The following is a 12,063-nucleotide window of genomic DNA, read 5'->3' as shown; positions in this document are numbered from 1 at the left end:
GGACACGTCTCTGTGCAATCTCCAGGCATACTGCAGCCCTGTATCTAAACCCATCCATTACCCTTTTATCTCTTGAACAGAGAGCATCTGTGACCACTTCTTCTCCAGTGTATAATCATTGTCTCATTATCACTGAATTGTTGGCTGGCACTAATGATCGCAGACCTTATGACAAATATCTTCAGGCATATTTGCAACCATGGAGCAGCCATAACTTGGTTTCGTTTCACAAGTCTTGCAGGCTCCTGCCCTCTTGGAAGTGCAAAGCAACATAGAGCATCCCTGCCTGCATCCATTTCTCACCAGACATTGATATTATACTGTTCACTGTTCCAGGGATAAAAGGTGTAGCAGCAGGAAATCTGGATAGGGCGTGAGTGTCTGTGTGCTGCAGTCTCAGGGTGTGCAGAAAGGCAGAGTCACCCCCCCTGGCCTGGCTACTGCTGCGGGCAGGTACCACTCAAACACTCTGCCTTCTGCAGCCAATGCTGCTCGCCCATTTCATACACTGATCCGAGGTCTAGTGGCATAAATGGGATGTTCTCGGGGAGCTACGTTGACTCTGGAGCCTGCCCTTAGATATGTTATTTTCCTGGGGTGCTTCCATGTGAATCTGTCTGCAGAAAAAACAGCTGAGAGTGGAATTGATAGAAAAGTACTGATATTTATTACCACTATTGAATATTTTCTTCTGCATGGTAATATATTTCACAATTTCTCCATCACCTTCTTTTTTAAACAGTTTTGCCAACTTCTCTCTTTCATCCTCTATTTAATCTTCTATTTCTATATATTAAACAAGGAAAGTAGAGACATGCAGAAGGGGAAAAAAACTAAAAAAGAAATGAGCGTTCTTGAAAATCTCATTCCTTTGTTAGTATAAAACTGTGCAATATTTGAACTGGTTCACTTTATTTTAGCTTTTCAAAACAAGATTTTTATCTAACAAAAAACATGCCTTGTTAAGATGTTTCAGTTTTTTCCTAGAAGAAACCTGTGATTCTCTTTTCTCTACCTGAAATGTGACATGATCAGAACTTCTGAAGCTCTATCTTAGCAACACTTCAAAATTACTTTAAAATGTTTTTTTTCCAAAATTGAACCCTTGGGAAGTGAACACCATTCCAGCACATTATTGTTGAACAGTTTTTAGCAGATACCAAGTCTTATACTCATCTCCAAAAAGCTGGACTAAATTAAAGAGCCTTTTTTTGCTGTGAAGAAAAGCTGTTGTAAAACTATTGATAAGTCTTTTCCATTCTCTTCAGGAGTGCAACTATTTAATTTGGCTGCTAATCATTTAAATGCCTAATCAGTGAATTTTTCTATAATCCTAACTTGTGTTACAATTTGCAACCCCAGGCCATTGATCATTTGTAGCTTTTTAACACATATTCACTTCTTCTGGAATGTAATACATCACTTCCTTGCCTCTCGTGTGTGCACAAGGAATTAAATTGTCTCCTGCAGGTGAGTAGGGAGGCAGAAGGCAGTTTCCTGGAGGCATTTGGGGTTTCCCACCCTCATGCCTATCTCCATGTGGCTCTGGACAGTCTGTGAATGCCACTCCCTGTTCATCTCCATGTGCAAATCTCTGACATAAAGTAATTCCACTGCCATTCCTGGGACATGCCCTTGGAAATAGGACATCTGTAAACACGTCCTCATCTGGATTCTTATTTGCCTGCCTGTAACTGCTGGTAGTGCCTCTGCTTCTCCAGGGAAGGAGGATTGAGAATTGTGTGAAGTTCTTAAATATTTATTCTTCTGCTTTGGAGGAACTGAGCTGATGTCAGTGTTACTGGCAAAAATTAATTTTATAGTTCTATCTTCTTATTGTTATAATTCAATGTTCTAATCATAGCTATAAATTAATTAAAGTTTTATTCCTCTTCAACCCCCTTGAGAACTGCCTTGGAAAATATGTTGTGGTAGTAACCCACCATTTTTGAGCAAATCGCAGGGCAGATAATCAATAAACTAGGAAGAGTGCTAAAAATCTATCGTGTGGACAGTTTTTGGCATTATGTAAATCTGACAAGGAGACTGGCTGGTTTGTACAGTGGTCAGTGATGTGTTCCTGCTAGACTCATTGGTCCTTTTGTCTTTCCATGTTTATCTGATGCAAATATATTTTCTGTGTCTTAGGAGAGCACTCATCTCATGGGAAGAATAAAACTCGGCAACTCTTCACATCTCAGCAATAAATATGTAAGTTCATAGCCTTTGTTTTCCATCCTGTAACATTAGTGTTTGTCAGTCCCTTTAATACTTTTTAGTCTTGGTATTGTGCCACATAACTAAAAAAAAGGGTTAAAAATGCAAACCAAAAAGAACAATGACTTAAGTTGGCAGCAGCCTCAAGGAAAAATGTCTTAAAGAAAGCTCAGCTTGAGCACACCATTGTGACCAGATTCACAGGCAAACTGAAGAAGCTGCCAGCTCCAGAGACAGACCTATATAGGCAAGAGCATGTGACTTTAACTGTTCAGCATTTCCTGGATGTAAATCCCTGAGTAAATTTTCTTTCTGTTTGTGTGAGAAAGAATAGATTTTTAAAGACAGATACCTATTAAAAAAAAAAGATTTGGTACCCAGAAATTTTTTGCTCCTTTTTTTTCCATGAAAAATCTGAATCTTTTTCACTTCATGAAAAAAGCCAGCACTTTGATTGAGGTGGTTTATTACCGCTTGAAATCCTTGGTGGTTAACATACACAGCAAGTGCTGGATGCTATTTTTATGTGTGAGGTGGCAGAGACCATCAGAGTGCCTCTGAAACCCAGTTTTTTATGTGGGCACTGCATTGTCCTTCATTTATGAAGCTTTCTCAGGCACCACAGTATCCACTTCCCATGGAGCTGCTTCTCTCATTTGTGGAGAGCTGTGGTCCTTTGCTGAGGGAGAAGGAAGCAGCTGTGGGAAGGGTCCTAAGTGACCAGGGTAGAGCAGGAGGTAGGGGAGAAGGATGGCCTGAGGAGCTGGGTGTCCCAGCATGTGTGGGATGGACCCGACAGAGGCTCTGGCAAAGCCCAGCCTCCCACCAGCACTGTAGGATGAAGCCCCTCTAGAATGGGTCCCATCACCCTCCACTGAGAAATACCTGGCTGACCAGAGATGTGAGGAACATCTTTGATGGTTTTGGCCTATTCTCATTTCCTCTAGCATGCAGAGACCGAGCTTTCCTGATGCCAATAAAAAGGACAAAATTACCTCCTTTGTTCCTTGAATTAGAGCAGCAGAATGCAGTTTTGCCTACATTATTGAAAACCCAGAGGTGGTTCAGTTTGTGTGGATGCAAGACAATGGCCTGGACAATGAATTTAATCCTTATTGTCTAACCTATATTGGATTTATTCTGTGTCTTCCATTTTAGCTTGCTCCTATGTTCCTGAACAACCCTACCTGGAATAATAATCCTGAGATACACTTGTCATTTCAGATGTGAAGCAGCCTGTTTTATCACAATATCCAGGAACATCCCACCAAAGTTGCATTTCAATGGGAAATGTGGAGCAGCTGAAGCTTTTTACCATCGGGGCACTTGTGTCAATGACCAGGTTTTGACTTCTAAATCTCAAGCATCTCCTTTCACTTCTGGAAAGACATGTAATTTTTTGATGGCTTAATTACTGGTATATCATATATATTTATTATTTTCACATATAGTAAAAGCAGGGAAACAGGTTGAAGAGAATGTAAAAAGAAGAAGGGTGAAGATAATGTAAAAATTAGGTGATGTTTGCATAGTAGCTACTAAAAATGTTTTCTGCACACAGAGGAAGGAATATGTCAGTATACTTTGTTGAACCTATGGTAGCTAGGGATCTTTTAATTGTATGTAGCAGAATACAAACAGGGCCTGACCCTTGAAACAGGACTGGGCAAACAGCCACTATGAAAATTAATTCAGTGTTTTCCATGAGACTCCTCACTGTAGCACATGCTTTGCTTGTCACAAATGTTTACAGGGTGGGATGCCCGGCTGAGATGCTGAAGTGTGTGCTTGTTTTCTGTGAAGGGAGGAATATACCTTGCACTGAGCCTCTTTTAAATTCTGTAAATTACTGAATATAATCCTTGTAATGTAGCAGGCAATAGTTGGTTTTCACCTGTTCCTTGGCTAATTGCATTATGTTTGCTACAAATATGACTCCCATATAGCCTGGGGCACACAGTGGGAATCAGCAAGGGAAGCAATTTCACAGATGAACCTTCGTCCCTGTGTTCTGAGTAATGCATTGGATTCCTGTGGGTTATTGAATAACTCTGGAAGTTTAGAGAGTGTTTCAAGTGCTAATTACAGTAGCTCTTAATTTGTACAGAGCTGGCAGTTCCAAAATATCAAGTAGTGCTTCTATCTGCATGTACCCTACCTTTCTAGAACTATAAATGTTTGAAAGTTATATTACTGTGAGCATCTGCTCAGTCTCAATCCACTGACTTGTAGCATTCCAGGAATTACTTTTTTTTTAATTGAAAATTGAAAGAAGACAACTGTTGGTCTAAGTGTAGGACCAAGATCCAGGATGATCATCTAAGTTTTGTTACCTATTGATACAATACTTTTGAGGAACTTCTCTCTCCAATTTCCTTCTTTGAAATATTAAAACTTGCCTAGCATTATGGTAAGAGACTGAGCAGATTTATTAGTTCATGTCTATAGACAAATCTGAAAAGTGTTTATTTCCCTGTGCTTGGCCATTGCTCTTACTTCCACTTGGGTGGGTCTGATAATCTTCTGTCTTAGTGGCACCATGGAAGACTTTTGATGAAGCTTGATAAAAGATGGGGAACAAACAAGTGTCCATGCTGCAGCTGAACTTACGTGGTTCATTCAGGTATTCCTGGATCACTTGTGTTCTTCAGGAGCAGAGGAGTCTTGGATGCCTACTTTGGAAAGGTCAGGCCATCTGAAATATGCTAGTTGGCATCTACAACTATTCTGGTTCCTGATTGATGAAGTTTCCTTCAAAAAAAAAAAGCAGTCACTGTGGATTTTCATGTTGATTAAAAACCCAAGATATTTTGTGGTATATTGTATCACAGTGAAAGGACAGTAGAAAAAAGCAGAGAAAGATTGTGAAATACCTGTTTGTGTTTTTGTGCAAAATACATTCAGAAAATACCATGTTGTGTCAAGAAAAAAAATGTACTGCCTATTAAAATTTATTATCTTTATTAAGTAGCTATCCTTTTCTGTTTGCAGAAATGCAATCCATTACCCATGTCTAGCACAACTGTTGTGCATTACTCTGTGATCCTGTATCACAGAATGAGCTGGACCCTTTATGACAAGCCTGGAGAGCAGACATTATATATTCTGGGCATGGTGGTGGCAGGAGCTCCATGAAACCTTGCAGAAGGCATGCTGGAGGTGGCAAGTGGAAACTCCTCCTCATTACAATCAGCGACAGGGAGAGAGCAGGCCTCTGCAAATCCTGATACTGGAAAAGTGAAAAACACCAAAACAGGGAAGGTGTTTGGGCTCTTCATGATAAGGGGCACGGCAGACAACCAACTCATCAGAAGGCTGGGAAACATCTCTCAAAGGGACTGACTTGTGCTGAGTGTGTATGAAGTAAAAGAGGTGAGTTTAGTGGAGAGCAGAAATAAGAGCCTGAGATCCTCTTAACCCCTGAAATGACAAAACTTGTGGTAAAGGGAGACATATGAACTTCCATGCTTGTTAAAAAAATCACAAGGGAATTAATGTTGGTGTGAAGGAGAGAAGACAGATTTGCTTGAAGGATATCTGTAAAGCACAGAAAGGATTTGAAAGAATATTTGGGGCACTTTTCTTCTACAGGGCTGGAGGTGCTGGAATTGGCTTTAACAGGAGGTGATGAACTGTCTGCAGAGAGAACGCAGTATTTAAAGAAGTTACATGCAATGGCTCAGGTAGATGAAAAAGAAATGAAAAATCAATTCAGGTTGTCTGGCTCAACAGCTCCACTGTAATACATGTCTAAAAGAGCCACTACAGTTTTTCTAGCCACTAGTATGGCAAAAAAAGCCCCCAAAAGTTAAAGCTGGTCCTCCACTGTGAGTTTTGTCTGTATGAGAATACCAGGAAAATGGATCTACATTTGTAAAAGTCTTTTCACTAAAGTTTGGCTAAATCTTCTGTGGACAGTCCTATTTAAATTTTGTGTTCTTCAGCTTCTGTGTCCTAATTTGCTAAAGCAGTGAATGACATCCACTTCACTGTGGAATGAACGTGCCCACAGAAATGTAATTGAACTGGATCTGCTTACAAATTAGTTCAGCTCGTGAGATACTAGTTGAACAAGTTTGTAGGTCAAGTATATGATTCTGATCTACATGTTACAATCCAAGACTAAAGAACGTATTGGGCTGGCAAAGACTTTGGGGTATCATTAATCACTGCCAGCAAAGTGTGCAGGGCTCAGTTTTGCCAGGAGAAAGTGTTTTCAGCACTGCTCATCTCAGGCTCAACTTGGAAAAGCGAGTCACTATCTTCAAGCACAGAAAAGTTTCCCTGAGCTCTTCCCAGAGTCTAACCCTGCTCAGTAAAAAGCTTTGCAATATTTTGGGAGTGACCAGTTGCAGAATGCTGGGATTTCGGACCCAGCTCTAAACAAGACAAGTGAGCACTGAAGAAAAAGAACCAACCAAACGCAAAAAACCCCATGTGGCACAGTCTATTGACTATTGGCTTTCTACTCTAAGATGCTGTATCAAGTAACTTATCTGACTCACAGACAGAAAAATGCTTTCATCATTATTTACAGGGAAAAGGTCTAGAAATGAGAAAAACAGCATAGAAAAGTTGAAAATAATTGTTTCTAAAAGGTAAATGCTGAAGAGGTAAGCATTAAGTGCTTTTCAAGCACAAGCAGCTTATTAGCCTTCTAAGTACTTACATTTCATTCTCACACGGTTGGCCGAGGGCCTCATGTTGGCTGCTTGTGAATGGGCCAGTCTTCTGGGGTTTATTCTGCTTATTGGATCACAGAAGAATCATTCTGATCCTTGACACTCCATTGTCTGTGGACAGAATTATTTCACAGGCACTGCTCAGAAAGTTGTTTAAATGAAAAATATTCCTTGGCCTGTTTGTTGTGGGAAAGTTGTATGGCCTGCCAGCAAGACTGTTGCAAGGGAAAGCAGAAGCCCTTTCAGGATACTTCACCTTCCAAAACCCCCAAAGGCACCTGTAGTTTTGGAATGACTCCACCCCACTGAAGAGGAGTGAACCATTTCACTGCATACCAGTGCACGGTAGACTTAGAGAAAGGCATAAAGCACATCAGTCTCGCTGGCTCGGGACAGGGAGGCCATTGGCAGCATCTGTGAGACTCCTTGGTTGTCAGCAGCCCCGGATATGGCTTTTCTGCTGTGCCCTGTGGTGACAGCACTGCCTTCACAGCCTTCCCTTCAATTTCTGGGCAGAGTGCTGGCTACTGATTTGCTGTTGGATTTCTGCAGTGCTCCTGGGAGCTCACTCACCAGAGCTGAGTGAGCCTGGCCTCAGTGCTGTGCCCCAGCATGCTGGGCATCTCCAGCATGCTGCCTGCAGCAAAGCACTCTCCTCAGGAAGCTTTGAACATACATCTCAGGACCTCTCTGGCACCATTAATTATGGCTCCTCAATTTTTTCAAATTAGAACCCTATATCTAATAAAATAAAAGAGCTTAAAGATTACTCTATTGATTTCCAGTTGAGGCAGCTTTTCCGTTTATGGCCAAGGACAATCTATAAAACACAGACTTTAATTAACCCTGGTGAATGCAGCTGACATGAAATGTCAATACCCTCAAAATTTTCAGCATAGACAGCTGAAGGATCTTCTCAGCTCCCTCACATCTACTCTGCATGTTCCCTGGGTGGAGAGCCACAGTAGAGGCGCTTCCCTATCAGGCTGCACTGGGACAAGGATGGAAACCTCTCTGCAACCACAAGCATGTTTATTGCTGGCTGTGCTGGCTGTGCCTGTGGGTGTGCCTCTGTCTTTGCTTCATCTTGAGGGCTGGACTAGACCTTAAAGGTCCCTTCCAAGCCAAATCATTCTGTGATCTTCTCCCCCCATGGCTTTGCAGGTAGGCAAGACAAAGACCCACAAGTAGCCTGCTGGTGGCCTACAAGGGACACCCAGCCGGTCCTGCTGGGTCCTGGGGACCCCGTGCCATGGTGGGCAGCTCTGGGGCTGTTCTTCAGGCACCCACAGGTAACCCCTTCGTTCCGCGGCTGTCACATTGTGGCCGCTGTGCTGTGCTGGGTCTGTTCCCTGCAACAATGTTCTGTAATTTAAAGGTGTTAAACTGCACAGAGCTTAGTCTGTTATTTGAGGTCAAAGCTACTGAGGTGCCTCAATAGGGCAGCCTCATCAACAGTTCTGATGCACTTCAGGACCTGCATGGGTGGCAAAATTCCAAAGAGAGGAGCAGCAATCAGGACCTCTGGCTGGTCAAGAGTGAAACACAAACCTGCCTGTGGGAAACTGCCTCACTGCCTCGCATGGAGGGGCTTCTGTAGCAGTGCTGTCATCTTTTGGGGCCACATCACGGCACTCAAGGGAGCAGCACTAAACAGTGCAGCTACAGAACTCAATACCACAAAAAAACACACTAAATAAAACTGGGAAGAAAGATAGTGCTATGTGGGAAAAGAGCATTTCATCGGTTTCCATCTCTGCTTTCCACAGAGCATTTATTTTCACCAGATTTGGTGCTTTCTGATAGAAAAGCAACTGTGTTACTGTGTTCTTTATTATTATTAACAACTTTCACCTTTCTCATTTCATCAGTAGGACACTTCCCTAGTCAGGGCTGCTGTTTTTCTAATGAACGTGGCTCATTTGTCTGTTTCCCTCCCTCCCTGCTCTGCTTTTTGTCTGCTTGCTCTTTGGGTAGTAATTTGATGTATTGAGCTCTCACCACCTCCGCTGCCCCCGGGGCTGAAGTTCTGACAATGCTAAACAGTTAAAATGCAATGCAATTACAGGCAGTACAGAACAGCAGAGAATAAGCCAGCAAAAATTCAGTCGTGCATAACGCTGTGGAGACTGTGTGGCTGTCAGTCTCCAACTCCAGGAGATAATTTGGGCTTTTTAAGAAGCAATAATTGAGCCTTTTGCGTATGCTGCGGTTATGAACTAGTCAAAAGTCTGTTTGCTCTGCACCCTGGAGTACCAGATGGATTGGATTGTCCCTGCAGGTCTTCAGGGGCTGCCAGCTTCACACTTCAAGACTTTTCTAGCTCCTGTACTTGTAAGTTATTCTTCTGACAGCTCTTATGCATACAAGCACCTTGTCTGAATTTAGCTGGCAAAGTGAGGAAGGAAGGGTGAGGAAGAGCATACCAAACGAAATCCGCGTAGCCTGGGGGAGTTCAGAGCCAGAACTGAACTCTGCTGCCACATCATCCAAAGAAAAGCCGCATGTGAGAGAGAAAACCACCTCAGACATTCAGCCCTCAGAGTATGGTAAGTGCTGTGTGCTGCAGGTCAGGCTGCAGCTGCAGCTGCCCCATGCCAGCCAGGCTGGTCACACTCGGAGTCTTTCAGTCCTATTTTCACAAATCCCACGTGCGCATTTCCAAAGAAGACTCAGTACTAGGAAGCTCAACAAAGAGCTGTTACTAGAAGAAAGTAATCAGAGGGAGACTTTTCCCTTGGGATTTAGCAGCTGACCTCAGTGGAACACACACCTGATGGAAAGAGCAGAGAGGAGGTGATTGCAGGTACCTGCAGCTGCTCTGCTGACCATCGGGGATGATTGGACTTGCAGGTCAAATCCCAAAGGTGAGCTACAGAAATGTCTAAATGCTCCCCCCTCTCAGTCAGAGCCCCTGCTTACGGAACGGGGAGCAAGAGGCAGGATGGGAGGAAAAGCACCTACTGGGTACAAACCCCTTATCGGCCCCAGGCTTGCTGGGCTTGCTTACCACACTCTCCCTAGGTCGCTCCCTCACATCCCCAAACCTGTGGGCATTCGTTGCAGAGAGGGACAGAAAAGACTTAATCCTACTGCACTATAGTTTTAGTTCTGCTCAGTGCTCGGCATGAAGGGCCTGGCCTAAACCTCTGGAAGACAGAGATAAATGGGGCCAGGATATGAACCAGATTGCACTTTCATGCTGCTTAAGCCAGGTGCTTTTAGGAGCCATGGCAAGCTATCACACACCTGTGCCAGACTGTGCATGGCCAAGGGGCTGGGAGAGACACCAGGAGCCCACCTCACAGGAAAGCTGGCCCTGAGGCACTTGTGTTCCCCATCACCCCAATAATTTCTTTCAGATGCCACTACTGTGTATTAACTGGGAAGATTTTGCCTCCCATATCACCCTCCCTCTCTCCCAGGTAGGTTTCTTATTGTTGGATCTGCTTTGCACCTTCCTAAATGCTTCTCTTGGCAGAGGATGGAGGCTTTGGGGCATCTTCCATCCTCCAAAAACCTGGATATATTTCGGTCCCCTTGAGTTGCCCAAGCTTGGCTGCCAGCATAGGAGCAGGAAGGCTGAGCAGTGGGAGGAGGGGTTTGCTGGGGGTCTGTGCAGTAGTTCAGTACATTTCAGTTCCTGGTCCTTGGCACGGGATGATGATGGGTCTCAGTGAGGGGGAAAATTGTTACTGTCCTGTTGCCGCGTTCCTTCCCTTTGGAGAGGTGCTGCTTTCATCTGCTCCCTCAGGCAGTCTGCTTTTCCCTCTTCTAAAAAACCACAGTGTTACAAGGGACAAAGCATCCACCCCTCTCCAGGCTGTGCCTGCTGCCCTCACACAGCCATGAAGGTGTCTGCACACTGAGAAGAGCCCTTTGTGATGGGCGCCATCTGGCCCCCTCCACACAGCCAGCATGGAGCTCTGTACCTAAAAACATACGGCTCAAAACTCCATTTTAACCTTGGTGTTCAAGGTGGGTGCCCAACTCCCTGTTCCCAGTGCCCAGCTTCAAAACCTGTACATGATGCAATCCAGAGTGATGTTTGCCCCTTCAAACAGTTTCTCACAGCTCATAATTTTTAGACTTCTTTTAGACAGCATTTTAGCAGTTCTTTGAAACTTCGCTGGCCTGAAGCAGTAGCATGCACAGGACTGCAACACAGTGAAGGTGATGGAAGAATGTGGAATGAGAAGCATAAACAGGAGTTGGGCAGGTGGGGAGGGGCCAGCCTGCTGCTTCATGCAATGTCTTGAGAGCAAAGGTAAAGGGTGGCTTTTGATAAATGAAAAATGTCAATATGCTCCATCTCTGCTTTCTGGGCTTTCAAAGCTCCAAAAAAAATCAATTCTCCTGTGCCTACAGATCAATAATGGAATGAGCTGTTTGGGGATTGTCCCCTTGGTGAGGTGTGCCCCACATACTCCTTGGAGGAACTTCCACAGAAGTCATCCCTGTGCCATCTGTAGTCTGGAAAACACGTCCCAGCCTTCCTCCACGTGGCTTTGTTAAATACTGCCCTTTTCAACACAGCAGGGCTGGGTCAGCTGTGGTGGTGCTTTGTGCACACACTCAGTTTTCTACCTCCACACAGGTCATAAATTAAAGTATAAGGAGGAGGAATCCTGACACTGAAAAAGTCAGTGGGGTCCTGCATCCCTGGGGCAAGTGGGTGTGAATTTATGTACCTGTGCATCGTCTTGGGGAATGAAATTAAAGTGTGTCCCCCTCTATTTTCCTGGAGTGCACCAGGTGATCTGATAAGATTGTAGCTGTCTCTGAGGGACTGCAAGGCAGATGCGTGGGTCTGATGGGGCGATAAAGAGTCTTGCTTTCTTGCACTTGGAAAAAAACTTGTCTGAAAAAACTGCAGCTTTCTGAGCCTTGCCATTGATTGCAGAGTGGAGGTGACTTCTAGATCCAGAAATGCTTGGTCTAAAATATTCCAGACTTTTTTTATTTCCCTCCTCATTAAATGAGGACACCTAACCTGCTGGTTTACTATACCAGTTTTAGGAACAGAATCATTAGGATTCAGCTGCAGCACAAAGACAATGCACTAATTTCAGCTGAGCCTCAGTCATTAGGCACATATGGTTTCTATTTTCCATAGCTGTGTCTGACATATTAAATTAGTTATTTTGCCCCTGTGTGTTGGAAG

At 43.8% G+C, this 12,063-nt stretch overlaps 1 protein-coding gene across 3 annotated transcripts in view; it reads left to right on the top strand.

The window, feature by feature from the left end:
- EMCN (endomucin) overlaps positions 1 to 5,184 on the top strand; it is a 55,150-nt gene extending 49,966 nt beyond the window's left edge. For all 3 annotated transcript variants that reach the window (XM_017736859.1, XM_017736860.1, XM_017736858.1), the window contains 2 exons: positions 2,149 to 2,211; positions 3,442 to 5,184. In XM_017736859.1, coding sequence (XP_017592348.1) covers positions 2,149 to 2,207 — 59 coding nt within the window. In that variant the 3' untranslated portion in view covers positions 2,208 to 2,211; positions 3,442 to 5,184. The remainder of the gene's footprint in view (positions 1 to 2,148; positions 2,212 to 3,441) is intronic.
- Positions 5,185 to 12,063: the final 6,879 nt, after the last annotated feature.

Source organism: Corvus brachyrhynchos, unplaced genomic scaffold (genome assembly GCF_000691975.1).
Source record: "Corvus brachyrhynchos isolate BGI_N302 unplaced genomic scaffold, ASM69197v1 scaffold175, whole genome shotgun sequence".
Lineage (NCBI taxonomy): Eukaryota > Metazoa > Chordata > Aves > Passeriformes > Corvidae > Corvus > Corvus brachyrhynchos.
Note: the sequence above shows the minus strand (reverse complement) of the source record. Positions and strands in the feature narration are given on the sequence as shown.